Source organism: Phocoena sinus, chromosome 2 (assembly GCF_008692025.1).
Source record: "Phocoena sinus isolate mPhoSin1 chromosome 2, mPhoSin1.pri, whole genome shotgun sequence".
NCBI lineage: Eukaryota > Metazoa > Chordata > Mammalia > Artiodactyla > Phocoenidae > Phocoena > Phocoena sinus.
This window is the reverse complement of record NC_045764.1, coordinates 70592911-70609933: the sequence shown is the minus strand read 5'-3', so window position 1 is coordinate 70609933 and position 17023 is coordinate 70592911. Positions and strand designations below refer to the sequence as shown.

At 41.2% G+C, this 17023-nt stretch overlaps 1 protein-coding gene across 7 annotated transcripts in view; it reads left to right on the top strand.

The window, feature by feature from the left end:
* The window catches only part of ZNF609 (zinc finger protein 609), a 223279-nt gene that overhangs the window by 159037 nt on the left and 47219 nt on the right, over positions 1-17023 (top strand). For all 7 annotated transcript variants that reach the window (XM_032623520.1, XM_032623519.1, XM_032623516.1 and 4 more), the window contains one exon: positions 150-375. In XM_032623520.1, the coding sequence (XP_032479411.1) occupies positions 150-375 (226 nt within the window). The remainder of the gene's footprint in view (positions 1-149; positions 376-17023) is intronic.

Genomic DNA, 17023 nt, shown 5'->3' with positions numbered 1-17023 from the left:
CTAGAACTTGGAAGTGAGGACCAAAGTCTTATATTTAAAGCCCTCTGCACTCTGGCAGGAAAGGATGTAGGACTAGATTAAATACAGAGAAGTTATTTCCTATAAATATCCTCCTTGTAACTCAGCTACTACTTTCTCTTCCCCCACAGATGGAGTCCCCTGTCTCCACACCAGCAGTGCTGCCACTGCACCTTTTGGTGCCAGTGGTCAATAATGACATCGCATCCCCCTGTGAGCAAATCATGGTTCGTACCCGATCAGTTGGGGTCAACACATGTGATGTGGCTCTGGCCACAGAGCCCGAGTGCCTGGGCCCCTGCGAACCTGGGACAAGCGTCAACCTTGAGGGCATCGTGTGGCAGGAAACAGAAGATGGTAAGTGCTATGTGTGGCTTTCCCATCCCTTCTCAACCTGCTTCTGTCAACAGGGGGCTTATTGTTATAAATAATACCTAGTATTTATTAGGAGTCTCAAATGACCATAGTTTGCTGGTGATACCTACCCAGAGGATTACAGCAAACTTGTCTGTAAAATTGCCTAGCTTCTAGAGATTGCCAGTTTTTTCAATTAATTATCTCCCCTTCATAGCTATTCAATGGTGTCGGCCCTGGTACTTAAGCAGTCATTTGATAGGTGCTGGCCATGCAGTAATTCAGACTGTGTCTATACTCTCCATTTCCCTTTCATTTTATATGGGAGAATATGAACTTTTGGGTCAGGCTTGAAGAGAAAAAGTAATAACAGGGCAGCCGTGGGAGTCAAGGAAATGGAAAACAGTCACCCCTAAGTTGACTTAGTGTTGGCTCATTGGATATGCAACTCTTGCCTTTTTTAGCACCTGGAGGTGCAGCCAGCTCCTTCCCACTGGTTGCCTCATTGCCCAGCCACCCACGCCACTTTACGCATCTGTCACTGAGTACAGATTTTATAGGCCTAGGCAACAGGGAACTGTTTACATGGTCTTGCTTTCAGGCATCCACTAAGCAGTTGGCTCACTGTAGGGTGCTGCTGCCCAAGGCTACCATCCAGACTTCTTGTATGTTCTACTTGCCCCTGAAAACAGAATCTCTTCTGCTTTGAAAGTTTGTAAACCTGAAAAATAAGGGGTGCAAAGGGACTTAACCAGGTATTTCAGATCCCTTGGTACCATCTGCGGAAATTTGATTTCAGTATACCTTCTTTTTATAAAGAATCCAAGTCCTTGTGAAAGAATGTGTGGTTAGAGAGGCTGGCCCTCAGAGTCGCATCATGTCTCTGCATTAGTGACCAGGCTTTCAAAGCATCCCCACTCTGAGGAGTTTAGAGGCCCAGAGGAGCACAGCTAATTATCTCTGATGATCATAAGCAATCTTATCAGTCTGCCTGTGGAAATTCAGGCATTTCATTCTAGTCATTTCAATAAAAACTAGTCTGCCTCTCTGAATATTTTGCTGTGATCCAGTATTTATTTAAGGTTTTCCATGCAGTAGGTGCTGATGTGATACAGGTTAAGAACTCTGTGTTCTTGGCTCTCTCCTTGTTAGCAATATAGTAAAGTTTCAGCCTTCAGAATAACACTGCTGATAAGGTTTTATTGTGTGCCTGAGACCATAATGCAAAAAGAAAAAGAAAATAATCCTATTGTGTTAGAAACTGATGCAGAGGCAGTGAAGAGACAGGTTGACCTAGAGGTTGACTCTGTATGTGTGTGTACAATATACAATCTGGAAATCCCAAGTGGCTATCTCTGATTTTAAAAATGTCATCTGCCTATGGCCAAATATCTAAACAGCCAGAGTCTGTTGGAATGACAAACATATCCAGATCACAGCTCTGTGCCACCAAGCAAACTTCAGGGCCTCTTGCTTCAATATATTGAAGATAGAAAACATCAATTTTCTGCCAATTGACTGTATTCTTCCCATCTTTATGGTAGTGACTCTCTCCAAGGGCAGTATGCTTTTTACGTATGTGAACCTGATAAAAACTCTGAGAGTGAGGCTAATAACCCTTTCACTCTCCTGAGAACAATGGTTACCTTTTTATCTGAGGATTCCTGTTCTCCCTCCCTGCCAGGGGGATGTTCGCACAGATTTTTTTTTTTTTCATCGTTTGCTCTGAAAGACTGCTCTGGTTGTCACTGGCGGCCTATCACCAAGTTCCCCTGTTACACATTTTCAATGCACCGTGTACTTTATTTCACAGCACTTATCACAATTTGCAATTTTGTATATAATTGTATTTTTCTGTTAATGTCTATCTCTTCCATTGTTCCAAAAGTTCTATGAGCTCAGAGACTGTGTTTTGCTCACCATTATATCCCCAGTACTTAATGTTTGGCATCTATAGTAGGCCCTCACAAATATTTATTTGAATGAATGGATGCTTACACCATCTCATTGTCATTTCTGGATCTATGTTAATATATATCTAATAGATAGTATAAAATCAGATACTTTCCAGAATTCTATACCTTCTCTGAAACTCAGAATAAATATTACTTTCACCAAGTTTAAGATCACTCTAACTTATTTAAACCTGTAAGATGTTAGTCTTCTACGTTTAATACCATATTTTTTCCCACTTATCATGTTGTATTTCAGGGCTTATTACCTCTCTTTTCTTTTTCTTTCATCCCAAGGGAAAGAGAACTGTTCTGCAATGATATACTCTACTTTGCTTTCTGGCCGTCCCAGAGGGCCTTCACCTGAACTGTCTGTGGGCAAAGGTCTGAATTAGGATCAGAACTGGTTCACATTCCTTTTCATCTTTAAACAGAGATTTCCTGCAAAGATCATCCTCTGCAGATCTATAAGATCTAGTGTACTGAGCCAGTTTTCAAGTTAATGATAAGAACTATATACAGATACTTTTTAAAAAAATCCTTCCAGCCTTGTAGGTTTTTTTGTCTGCTACCCCAACTTTTTATACTTTCTGTCTCTTTGCCTGGCAAACTACTGTCTTCAAACTGTAAAACCCTTACCGCTTAGAAAGAAGCTATGAATGCTTGGCCTCTGAGGGGAATGGAGGATCCTGCGGTTCCTATAGAACTGAGCCACCTTGCTGAGAACAGGTGTAGGGGTCATGACCTCAGTTCTTCCTGATTTCTTTGCTTACCTGTCCTGCATTGTTGCTTTCTTTCCTATCTCTCACTGTAAACCTTGCCTTGGAGGCATTTTGAAAGTCCTGCAGATCCCATCTCCTTTTTAGGCTGTTTGTGATGCCAGCACTACAAAGATCCTCCTTAACTAGGCTCAACCTTAGGACTATTAAGAAGACCCAAGTATAACCTGGAGTGTCTTCCTTGGCTTTTTTAAGACATATTCTTAGCATTTATGCAGAGGTCTGATTCCCCCGATTTCACTTTGTCCCACCTCACTTCAAATCAAAATAACAGGTTCCAAGTCTATTTCTGGTTCACAGATCTTACCTTAACCCATGGTCCTGGAAACACATACTTTTGTTGAGGCAAAATTGCTTACTGGCTTCTACGGCATTTTAAAGAAAGGCAAAGCTGACTTATTAGATAAGAATTCCAGGAAATGCTACAGGTTCTCCTTTCTAGACTACAGCACTAAGTCGAAGGCCATCACTAGTGATATATTTTACTTCAGCAAATGTGCTTTCTAGACAGAATTTGTGGTATAGTGGAAAGAGCCCTAAAGTGAAAATCAGGAGACCTCTATATCTCTGCCACTATTGTTGTGTAACCTTGGGCAAATTCCTTAACTTTTTTTGGACTGTAGTTACCTCATCTCTTAAGTATAGTTGAACTAGATGACCAATAAGGACATACCCAGCTTTTAAGTTATTAGAATCTATGGCTTAAACCTTGGAGTCAGCGTGGATCCAATACTAGCTGACTATGGCATCTTGAAAATGAATCGTTTCAGAGCTTCCCTGGTGGTGCAGTGGTTAAGAATCCGCCTGCCAGTGCAGGGGACACGGGTTCGAGCCCTGGTCCGGGAAGATCCCACATGCCATGAAGAAACTAAGCCCGTGCACCACAACTACTGAGCCTGAGCTCTAGAGCTCACAAGCCACAACTACTGAGCCCATGTGCCACAGCTACTGAAGCCTGCATCTCTGCTACCCAACCAGATGCAACCCAGAGCATTTCTACTTTTGGGTGATTTATATGTTAAGCTCCTTTGTAAAACTATATTTGAAGAGGATTCTGCTGTTAAAAAAAAAAAAAGCTTTGATAATCATTTATCTAGGTTCACCATCCCACTCCATTTAGAAATCCCTCTTACAACATCTCTAAAATTCTTTTTCTCCGGTCTTCTTTACCAAAATATTAGAAAGACAGAAGTTGTAGCGCTATAAGACCACATTTTTGAAGCTGAAATGAGTGCAACTACGTTGTATTCCAGAGGGTATGAAAAGCTCTGTGATAAGCTTGGCCTTATCCTCCACAGCTGAATTCTAGCTTAATGATTTGGTGAGGAGGAGAAAGTTTTCAGTTTTTGCACTTGGTAAAGGTTTTGTCATATATGTGCACAAAAAAACATGGAAAGGCTATGCGTCCCCATCTCCACATCAGGGTATACATTTTTAGTCCAACAACTAGGAGTGTCTGCAGCTGTTTGAGATGAATTGTTTTAAGGAATAATAGTGCCTTAAAGCCATAGTAATACAGAACAAATATCTCTGAACTAGAGTCTGGAGAGTTGAATTCCAGAACAGATTGTGCATTTAGCTACCCATGTGATCTTGGATAAGTCTCTAAACTTCTCCTGGCCTTAGATTTCTAATTTATGGGGGCTTGGGTTAGATCTGTCCTGTCCAGTAGATGGTTTGGTGGTGGAAATATACTCTCCAAAATGATAGTCTAGTGACGCATGATATTGAGCACCTGAAATGTGGCACGTGGAACTGAGGGACTGAATTTTAAATTTTATTAAATTTAAATATTCATATATAGCTAGTGGTTTACCATATTGAATATCATAGGGGCTAGGTGGAGTTGAAATTACATATACTCTAAAAGTGTATATTTGCTCTGAGATGGAAAGAGTAATCTATGGGAGAAGGATGAGGGTGGTAAATAGCTGACATCCACACAGAGCCAGGGTGACTTCTGTGTACTCTGGCCCCTGTTACCTAGCAGAACAGTTGGCCCTGCTTCAGACTCTGTGGTTGAGCCCTGTACTTTGGTCTGTGGGACAAAGTTTTCTCATTATGAGAGTAATAGGCAGTGGTTTTGCTTAGCAGGAAGTTAGTTAGCCTGTGGTAGCTCCGCGAGAACCTGCCTCAGCGGTTCTTCATCCTCATCTGATTACAGATCCCAACTGTGGGTGTCTTTGTCCTTCTCACTAACAGGAAGAGGCTATCCATTAGTCTTTCATGGAAATGGTAACCTTGATAGTTACCCTTGGTTTATTCTGTGTGGTTCTGATGTAGGAAAGTACTTGTGTGAACTATGAAATATCTAATTTTAGATATTTGTACTGGAAAGCTAAGATGGTTCTCAGCTACTGATTTTTCTTTTTCCTTGGCTATAATTAACACTCCTTCACTTTCAGTCTTGCCTCAGGCAGCACTTACCTGGAGAGGGATGGTGCACAGTGACCAGGGTTTCTCCACTGCGTAGCCAATTGCTTACTAGTCTGACTCCTGCAGAAACAGCTCAACCTAATAGCACAGTCATAGAGAGCCAGCAGCCATTGTCTGGCACCACAAATCTCATAGCAACAGACCACCACATGGCAACGGCAGCCACACAAAGGAAACATTGGGGAAATCAACACTTACTTTCTCCTAGCCCCTCCTCTACACAGAACAACAGCCAACACATTCTTTCCACCTAGCAGTTTACTCCCAGGGGGTGCTTTAGGGCAGTTACGTGTCTGAACACCCCTGTGGATTACGTTACCTGTCCACTGTCATAGATTTAAATCCCGAAGCCCTAAAGAAAAATTTCAGTTACAGCCTTTTTTGAGTTTCATTTTGCAAATTGCAAAATAAACTAAGAGATTCTTCTGTGCACTCTTACCCACCTCCTTCCTGCCTGCCAGCAAAGGACTGTCCGGCAGTTAAGTTGGCCAGGCTGCAGGCTTGCCAGATAGGTAAGGGATGTTTCAAATGAGATTCTTTTGGTATTTCAGTAACAAAACCCTCTCAGGTGGGCTCAAAGACAGACCTATGTTGTTATTAATGCCATCCTCTAACGAATAATTTAGTTCCTGATACTCATGTATAAACCCCGGAAGTGATACCTAGGCAATAAATATAGTTCTGGTATAAACTGGATCTAATCACTAGCCCCGGCTGATTGAGCTTTGGCACATGATTCCAAGGGGAAAAGGCTCCATTAGAGACCTTCGAGTTTTCTTGACCTGTCAATAAGGTTATTTAACTGGTCTGATATTTAGTTTGCTCATTTGTAAAATGAGGAGATTGGACTGCATATCTCTGTGGTCCTTCCAGCTCTGATGTTTGTGATTCTGTGATCATTTGTGTGGGACAGAAGAGGGAACTGTCTTTGTTAATCATTGGTTGTGGCGAGATCTGCTGGAAGATGTTGTACCCTCCCATTTCAGTGCTTACACTGCTAAGAACAGGTCCTGGGGCTTCCCCGGTGGCACAGTGGTTAAGAATCCGCCTGCCAATGCAGGGGACACGGGTTCGAGCCCTGGTACGGGAAGATCCCACATGCGGTGGAGCAACTAAGCCCGTGCGCCACAACTACTGAGCCTGTGCCCTTGAGCCCGCGAGCCACAACTGCTGAGCCCGCGTGCCACAACTACTGAAGCTGGCACACCTAGAGCCCATGCTCCACAAGAGAAGCCACCGCAATGAGAAGCCTGCGCACTGCAAAGAAGAGTAGCCTCCGCTCGCCACAACTAGAGAAAGCCCGCGCGCAGCAACCAAAACCCAACGCAGCCATAAATAAATTTATTTATTAAAAAAAGAAAACAGGTCCTGGCCCTGCCCTGATGGATAAAGCTGCTATAACAATGATGGGCAGAAGCTGTTAACAAACTTGGCAACTAGCCTTTTTCTCCCACAGCAGGAGTCACAGGCAGAGAGAGCTTTGCTTGCAGGTCGCTGCTGCTGCCTCTTGATACCAGTGAGATTTTCTCTCGCGCGTGCTGTCTCTCTCTCTCTCTCTCTCTCTTTCTCTCTCTCTTTCTCTTTCTCTTTCTCTCCACACCCCCTCTGTGTCTCTGACTATTCTGTGAAATGAGAGGCTGTTCTCTACCTCTTCTGCTACTTCATTATCCCATCTCCCTTAGGCTTTACAGAACAAAGAAATCATAGGGCATCAACTTTATAATTTAGGCAGCTGGAGATAATTTCCCCAGGATAGGATGGGTAGGTAGCTGATTCCCCCTGGCATGAGGCAGCAGTGCTAAATGGCCTTGTGTTTTGTCTGCCAGCCTTAGGCTTTGTTAGGCCCATTTAGGCTTCTCTGTATTTGAGTTAAATTATAGTGGCAAACCAGGCCCATGTACTTTTAGAGGGTTAGGGGTTAGGGAAAAATGGAAAGTGGGTGATTTATAGGCCCTGTTACTTGCTAATTACATAAGGAATTTTTGTTTAAACCGCTGTCCCTATGCTTACTCCTGCCAGAGCCTTTATTTCCCTTAGTTGCTTGCCTTCATGGCCTTCTCCATAACAACAAGGTCCATGACAAAAAGGCTGCGGGGAGAAATTGAGTAGCTCCCCTCCCACAAATTGTACTCTATTTTCTTTTTAGGATGTCTAAAAAAAGCCTGAAATACTGCTATCAAATAATTTTCTACCCCCATTGAACTCATAATCAAATGAAACTTTTAACCCTTAACTAATTTAGTGAACAACCTGCTTTCTTCTTATTTGACTCTGATTATCCCCATCTTTTGAAAAATTTCCCATATCAGTCAGTACACTTGAGATACAGTGCATCTTCCCATTAAGCAATCTCCCCTCTGCTTTTTAGTTTTCACCCTGCTCCTTAGAATTGTTACATTTTAAAAATCTCCCAGAATTGAGTATCAATATGGAGAAAGAATGGATGAAGAAAGTAGGAACGCCCCCCCCCGCCACCCCCAGATGCTGTTGCATTAGATATTAGACTGGTCTGCCACCCTGGAGGTTGCACAGACTGCCTAAAGTATAGAACTAGTCTGCATTTCAGCTGCTCCTGGCACTGATCTACAGGAGTCACAAACCCAGAGTTTTTCTTTTTGTTTTTCGTTAATAGGTCTTATTTAACAATAATATAAATATAAGTATGTGCACAAATGGTAGGCATACAGGTCCTTGAATTTTCAAGCGTAATGTTACACATTTTGAACAAAAATAGTGTATGTACTTGCTCACGTGTTTGTGTACCCTTGTAGCTATTCAACATTCGGCCAGTGAAAATCATCCGTGTTGTTGCATGTAGTTGTACTTTGTTTATTCTCATTATTTTACAGTATTTCATGGATATAATGTGAATATAACACTACTTACTTTCAGTTGTTGATGGACATTTGGGTTGTTTTTAGTTTGGGGCTGTTGTGAAAAATGTCGCTGTGAAAAAAAATTTTATTATTATTATTTATTTATTTACTTTTGGCTGCATTGGGTCTTCATTGCTGCGCATGGGCTTTCTCTAGTTGCAGGGAGCAGGGGGTACTCTTCATTGCGGTGCACGGGCTTCTCATTGCAGCGGCTCCTCTTGCTGCGGAGCACGGGCTCTAGGCCCACGGGCTTCAGTAGTTGTGCCTCACAGGCTCTAGAGCGCAGGCTCAGTAGTTGTGGCACACGGGCTTAGTTGCTCTGCAGCATGTGGGATCTTCCTGGACCAGGGCTCGAACCCGTGTCCCCTGCATTGGCAGGCAGATTCTTAACCACTGCGCCACCAGGGAAGTCCCTCCGTGAAAATTTTTGTACACATCTTTTGGGGAAATATATTCTTTTCTGTGTATTTCTATTATAGAAATATAAATATATTTCTATTCTGTGTATACTTAGGAATGGAATTCCTAGATCATAAGGTAGGTATATGATCAGCTTTAATAGATGTTGCCAGTTTCCCAAAGTATCTGAACCAATTTATACTCCTACTTCCAATTAGATTCCTGGTTGTTCTGCATCCTTGTCAACACTTGACCTTATGTCTTTTTCGTTTTAGCCTTTCTGGTTGGTGTGTAGTGGTATCTCATTGTGGTGTTAGTTTGCATTTCCATGATAAGTCATGAAATTAAGCATCTTTTCATGTACTTTTTGGACATTTGGAAATCTCATTTTATAAGTACATGTTCAAATCTTTTACCTATATTTGGATTGGGTTGTATGTTTTCTTCTTACTGATTTGTTAGGAGTTCTTTATATAGTATGGTTAAGAGTCCTTTGTCAGATATATGTATCATAAATATCTTCTGTTTCCTACTTTTTCATGAATGGAAGTTCTCTGTTTTTATAAAGTCTGGTTTATCATTTTATTCTTTTATAGTTAGTGCTTTTTTGTGTCCTGTTTAAGAAAACTTTGCCTTTCGCAAAATAATGACGATATTCTCCTATATTTTTTTCTGAGAACTTTATTGTTTTTCATTTCATATTTAGATCTGTAGTGTATCTGAATTTGATTTTTTTTAGGATGTGAATTTAGAGTCAAGATTCTATTTTTTTCATATGGATACATAATTGACCCAGCACTTTATTGAAAAGACCATCCTTTCCCCCACTGAAGTTCAGTGTCACATAAGTCATAAATCAAGTGACATATGAATGGGTTTATTTCTGGGCTCTCTCTTCTGTTCCAGTCATCCATCCGTCTAGTCTTGTGTCAGTTCTATACTGTCTTAATAACTATAGCTTTATACGTCTTCATATCTCGTAGTGTAAGTCCTCCAACTTTATCATACTTCTTCAAGATTGTGTTGGCTATTCTTGACCTTGTGCATTTCCATATAGATTTTAGGATCAGCTTGTAAATTTTTACTTGGGGAAAAAAGAAAAACCTGCTGAGATTTTGATTACATTGAGTCTACAGATCAATATGGGAAAGACCTGAAGTTTTATCCTTTTATTTAAGCTTAGGATTACTCAGTTGTGGGGTGGTACAAAATCAGAGCAAGTCAGTGATATCACTTGAGGAGCTTGTTTAAAATACATGTTAGCTATCCCACACTCATATTCTGAATCATCAGGTTCAGGATGGAGCTTGGGCATGTTTATTGTGAAATAGCTCCCCAAGATTTATGATTTGCTTCCATCACCACTGTTCTCCACCCACCCTACTGGTGAAACAGTGACCTAGACTGTAATCTCCTTGGCTAGTGGCAGTAGTTCACTGAGGCTGAAGTAAAATCTGACTTGTTTAATCATTACCAGTCTGCTTTTGAGGCTGTATTAGTGGGCCGCCATAACAAAGTACCAAAAATTGGATGGCTTAAAACAACAAATTTATTGTCTCATGGCTCTGGAGGCTAGAAGTCAGAAATCAAGGTGTTGGCAGAGCTGTGTTCTCTCTGATGGTTTGAGGGAAGAATTCTTCCTTGCCTCTTCTAGCATCTGGTGTTTGCCAGCAGCCCTTGGTGTCCCTTGGCTTGTAGGTGCCATCACTCCAGTCACATGACTTTCTTTTTCCTGTGTGCCTTCACATTTTCTTCTCTCTGAGTGAGTCTGTCACTGTGTTCAAATTTATCCTTTTTATTATGACACCAGTCATATTGGATTAGAGCCCACTTAAATGACCTCATTTTAACTTGACTGTCTCTGTAAGGACCCTATTTCAAAGTAAGATCGCATTCTGAAGTACTGGAAGTTTGGACTTCAATATATCTTTTTGGGGAGGGACACAATTCAACCCATAACAGAGGCCATCAAAAATTTTAGAATAGGGCTTCCCTGGTGGCGCAGTGGTTGAGAGTCCGCCTGCCGGTGCAGGGGACACGGGTTCGTGCCCTGGTCTGGGAAGATCCCACATGCCGCGGAGCGGCTGGGCCCGTGAGCCATGGCCGCTGAGCCTGTGCGTCCGGAGCCTGTGCTCCGCAACGGGAGAGGCCACAGCAGTGAGAGGCCCGCGTACGGCAAAAAAAAAAAAAACAAAAAACAAACAAAAATTTTAGAATACTTATTGTCACAAGTTAGAGAAAGGAAGGAAATCAAGAACTGCACAAAATAAAGAGAGGCATTGCTTCCCAAGCCAGTCTGGGCAGAAGAGGATCCACCCTCTGATCCCAGCTGGTCCTCTCCTATATTACTATTTCCCATCTCCTTGGCACTGAGAGCCTCAGTGTGGTTCAGTTCTACTCTGTTAACAAACCCTGAAAACGCCAAGTGGAGATTACCGGAAAGAAAAAGAAGCTTCAGCATTTACCTACGTCTCTCAGCTTCTAGCTGAAGAAGGCTGAAAGGGAAAGTACCTCTTGTAGGCTAGCCCCTAGCTATATTCTTATCCTGATTCTTCCTGCTAGGTCATAAAGCAGTAAAACTGTGGACAAGTGTGATTCCATCTCAGCCCCAGGCAAGTATTTCCTCAGAGCTGTCCCGTTGAGATGATACCTTCCTTCTTACTCCTGGTTTTCAGACAAGGACTGTAGCTGGACAGGCGAAGGCATGATGGCCTCTGCTGAGCCACTGTGTCTCACTATGGGTACACACTGTGTGGTTACCTTACCAAGAGGAAAGGGAGGATGTGAGATTTCAGGGTGTGGTAAACCAGCCTTTGTTACACTTACACAGTTTCCATGGTGTGAGAACTTGTAGGTGGGAGGAGGAGCTATATCATATCTTTAGCTTTCCTCCCCAGCCTCCTGGTCCCCGCAGTCTGGGGGTGGAGTGGTTTACATTTGGTGGGCGTTCCACTTTGGCCTTACATCTCTAACCTGTACTAGGATATAGTCTTCTTTTCCTGCTTAGAGTTTTAGCAGCATCAGATCTACCTAACCTACTCCCCAAATTGGTACTTGCCTAATAATGGCTTCAGCTGACGTCTATTATATTTGTACCTGAATATCTGTGGAGAGAGAAGACAATAGTCATGAGAAAATGGCTCCAGGATGATGGGTGTTGCCTTTGTGCTTTCTTTGGCTCATTCTGCCCCAAAAGATCCCAGAAAGAAGGGTTTAGGATTTTTGTTTCCTGTCATTCCCAGAACATTTTTGCTGCACATTAGAAAGTGGGGCGGGGATTTAAAAAGCCATGATGCTCAGGTCTCACCTAGCTAAACGAAATCAGAGTGGCTGTAGGTGGGAGCCAGGTGTCAGTAGTTTTTAAAGATCTCCAGGTGCATCCAGTGTGCAGCAAGTTGGGAACCACTGCTCCATAGGTTTCAAACATTTCTGGAGAGAACTTTATCCCAAATTGATTTATTGGATAACCTCACAGATTTCTACTTAGAATGTTAGTAAAGGGCTCCTGGGAAGCCCTTTACCAGGAGCCCTTTACTAAGATTCTCTTTGGAAGTATTCTCTCTAAAGGAATAATAATTACATTTCTGCCTTTGGGTTTCTGGTTTTGAAAGGTCCATGCATGATTTCATCCTTCCCTACAGTCAAATCCATGACTTGTAGATGAATGGATTGCCAGGGTAAGTGAGATAAAAACCTGGAAATGTTGCTGTTAAGCCGATTTTAGGTTCTGCCTGCATGGGGTTTGTTAAGACATAAGAATTTATAGCATAGCAAAACATTCTCTCTAATAATTGTCACTGAAGTAGGCAGATTTGGGACTAGAGTTTTCCTTGAAATATGGCACTCTTTACCAAAGTTCCTGATATTACTACGTGGCAAACCCATAAAAAAATAGTTTTCAGATAACATCCAATTTAGGGAAAAAAATCTTAGTTGGTAGATGAACCACAGATGGTCCTAATTTTCCCCAGTCTTTTCAAAATCTCTGAATGCTACCCACTCTTGTGAATTTCTGATTATGTTCACCCTCTCCCTGTATCTGTGATTTGAACTTTTGTCCTGGAAGAAACAGTGCTCAGAAATTTGCATAATCTCTAATCACTTGGCAAGATTAAATATTAGACAATAACATACCAGAGATCAGCTATGGGAAGTGAGCAATTCCTGCATTCCCCTAGGTGGGGCTTCCACAGAGGTAGTAGTACCCACAGTTCCAAACCAGCTTTCCTCACAGATATCCTTTTATAACTCCCTCCTCTCTCAGTCCTAGCCAGTTTCCTGCACTGTATTGCTGCAGGCCAAGCTGTAGCTATGCTTACAGGTTTCCAGAAACTGTGACTTATTTATTTTCTTATGATCTCTTCCTCTACCCCTATCTCTAGAGAGGACTAGAAAACCTGAAACTAGTATTGACTGGGAGCTGAGATTCGTTGCAGATGCATCCTCCTCCTTCTTGCCCTCACCCCTAACATCAGTAAACAAGCATGTCTGTCTTTCTCCTTTAGAAAGAACTTGAAACTACGCAGATCCCACTAGCAGGCTCTTGATCATTTAGTGGTGGCTGAAAGGACCTTTGGCCTGTAAAGAGGCTTGGGAAGAGTAAAGAGGACTCTACCAGGAAAGCAAAGAAAAGAGCACGGCTGAAGGTATATTCAGCTTCTATAGAACAGGACTAAATTGAGCAACAATTAGGCACCAGTGTAAAAAGTGTCAGCAACAACCATTAGTGTTTATTCTTAACCACTCCCATTAGCACTGGACATTAGGCTTAGCTCTTTTTCTAAGGTGACAAGCTTTTTAAAAAAGAAGAGAGGGCTTCCCTGGTGGTGCAGTGGTTAAGAATCCGCCTGCCAGTGCAGGGGACACAGGTTCGAGCCCTGGTCCGGGAAGATCCCACATGCCATGGAGCAGCTAAGCTCGTGTGCCACAACTACCGAGCCTGCGCTCTAGAGCCCACGTGCCACAACTGCTGAATCCCACGCGCCTAGAGCCTGTGCTCCACAACAAGAGAAGCCACCGCAATGAGAAGCCCACACACTGCAACAAAGAGTAGCCTCGGCTCGCTGCAACAAGAGAAAGCCCATGAGCAGCAACGAAGACCCAACACAGCCAAAAATAAATGAATAAATAAAGTTTTTAAAAAAAGAGAGAGAATAACAAAGAATAGAAACAGGGGTCTTTTTAAAATAACAGATGGTAGAACTGGTGTTTACACACCCAGGAATAAATCTCTTTACCAGAGCTTCTCTTAAGATGTGAGTCTTAGGGATCGATTGTAAATTGCATAAAATGTATAAAACTATTTAATACCAAAGGGCTGTTGCCAAGTGTACTAGTTTTTAAATCCAAAGCAGACACTGTACACTGACATGCCATCTGTAGTTGGTGAGCCAAAATGATGAGCTCTTTATCCAGTGGGTAGCTTTGTTTTCATTATGAAAGTTGGTAAGTTGAAAGTTTGAAGTAAAGAAGCCTTTTCTTTAAGAAACAGCATATAGATTTATTCTTGTTTCTACAACTTTTCGTTAAACAGATTAATTATATTCTTCATGATCTTAATCTGTTTTTAGTAATCTTTTTTACAAAATCATAAGTAATCCTTCTTATGGTGATTTTCATAGTATTCCCCAGAACATATTTTAATGTTGATTTGAATTATTTTTATTTATTCAGGTATAGTTGATTTATGATGTAGCGAAGCTTTTATACATACCTTTGGACCAAGAGCTCCTCTACCAGGTCATATTCTAGTAAGAGGAGGAATTTGGACACTTAAAACAATCTTTGTTTTAAGCTGTATTATAATGTGCTTTGTATTCAGAATGAGAGGCAATAAACTATACCACCTCCTACATTTTCTACCCCACTACTAGCAACTACTTTTTCCCCGTGATGTTTTTTAAAAATTACATTTTTTTTAAACTGATTTAAAAAGTAATGCTTCGTTCCTTGGATATGACACCAAAAGCATAGGCAACAAAAGAAAAAATAGATAAATTGGATTCCATTAAAATTCAACATTTTGTTCATCAAAAAGACAGTATCAAGAGAATGAAAAAGACAACTCACAGAATGGGAAAAAATATTTGCAAATCATATATCCGATAGTGAATTAATATCCAGAATATATAAAGAACTCCTACCGCTCAACAACAAAAAAACAGAACGACCCAATTCAAAACTGAGCAAAGGACTTGAATAGATGTTTTGCCAGAGAAGATATACAGATGACCAATAAGCACATGAAAAGATGCTCAGCATCATTAATCATAAGAGAAATGCAAATCAAAACCACAATGAGAAGAAGACGTGGCACATATATACAATTACTCAGCAATAAAAAGAAATGAAATTATTTGTAGTGAGGTGGGTGGACCTAGAGTCTGTCATACAGAGTTAAGTAAGTCAGAAAGAGAAAAACAAATATCGTATGCTAACACATATATACGGAATCTAAAAAAAAATGGTTCTGATGAACATAGGCACAGGACAGGAATAAAGACATAGATGTAGAGAATGGACTTGAGGACATGGGCAGGGGGAAGTGTAAGATGGGACAAAGTGAGAGAGCAACATTGACATATATACACTACCAAATGTAAAATAGATGGCTAGTGGGAAACAGCCGCATAGCACAGGGAGATCAGCTCAGTGCTTTGTGACCACCTAGAGGGGTGAGATAGGGAGGGTGGGAGAGAGACACAAGAGGGAGGGGATATGGGAATATATGTATACGTATAGCTGATTCACTTTGTTATACAGCAGAAACTAACACAACATTGTAAAGCAATTATATGCCAATAAAGATGTTAAAAAAAAAACAAAACACAATGAGATACCACTTCACACCCCACTAGGGTGACCTTATTTTAAAAATGGAGAAATAAGTGTTGGAGAGGGTGTGGAGAAATTGGAACCTTTGTGGACTGCAGGTGGAAACGTAAAATGTTGCAGCCATTGTGGAAAACAGTTTGGTGGCTCATCAGAAAGTTAAACATAGAATTAACAAACGATCTAGCAATTCTGCTCCTAGGTATGTACCCAAAAGAGTTGAAAACAAGTGTTTAAACAAAACTTGTACACGAATATTCATAGCAGCATTATTCACAATAGCCAAAAGATGGAAACAACCCAGTGTCCATCAACAGATGAATGCATAAACAAAATGTGGTATATACTTACAATGGAATAGCAATAGAAAGGAATGAAATTCTGATACATGCTACAATGTGGATGAACCTTGAAAATATTTTGCTAAGTGAAATAAGCCAGACACAAAAGAACAAATATTGTATGATTTCATTTATATCAAGCTATCTAGAATAGACAAATTTATAGAAACTGAAAGGAGAGAATAGAGTTACTAGGTGCTATGGGGCAGAGGGAATAGTTAGAGAGTTTCTGTTTCAGGTGATGAAAAAGTTTTGGAAACAGTAGTGATGGTTCCCCAACAGCTTTTTATTGTTGGAAATTTGGGAATAGAATAAAAAGGAGAAATCCTAAATCACAAAGAAGAAAATCATAAATCACCCAGAGATAAAACTCCTATTGTGATTTCGTTATGTTATACATACACTTTTTCTTTTTTTTTTTTTTCCCCGGTACGCGGGCCTCTCACTGCTGCGGCTGCTTCCGCCGCGGAGCACAGGCTCCGGACACGCAGGCCCAGCGGCCATGGCTCATGGGCCCAGCCACTCCACGGCACGCAGGATCCTCCTGAACCGGGGCACGAACCCACGTCCCCCGCATCGGCAGGCAGACCCCCAACCACTGCGCCACCAGGGAAGCCCCACTTTTTCTTTTTTTTAACAAATTGGTACCTGTCTCTGTATATTTGTAATCTTCTCTGTTTATAGAGGAAAATACCATGAACATTCTACCATGACATTAAATGGTCTCCTATAACATTTTAAATAACTACACATTATTCTATGTTAAGGATGTATCATGATTGATTTAGGTTAAGTTACATTCTTTTTTTTAATGGCTTATAAAAAGATACTTATGAAATTTTACAGCTCTTTAAGAACCAAGCTTTGTTTCTCATATCATCAACAAAATACTCACAAAGGAAACACGTTACAGATGGCCCTCCATATCCATGGGTTCTGAATCCACAGATTCAACCAAGCATGGAACAAAACTATTCAGGAAAATAAATTCCAGAAAATTCCAAAAAGCAAAACTTGAATTTGCCACTCACTGGCAA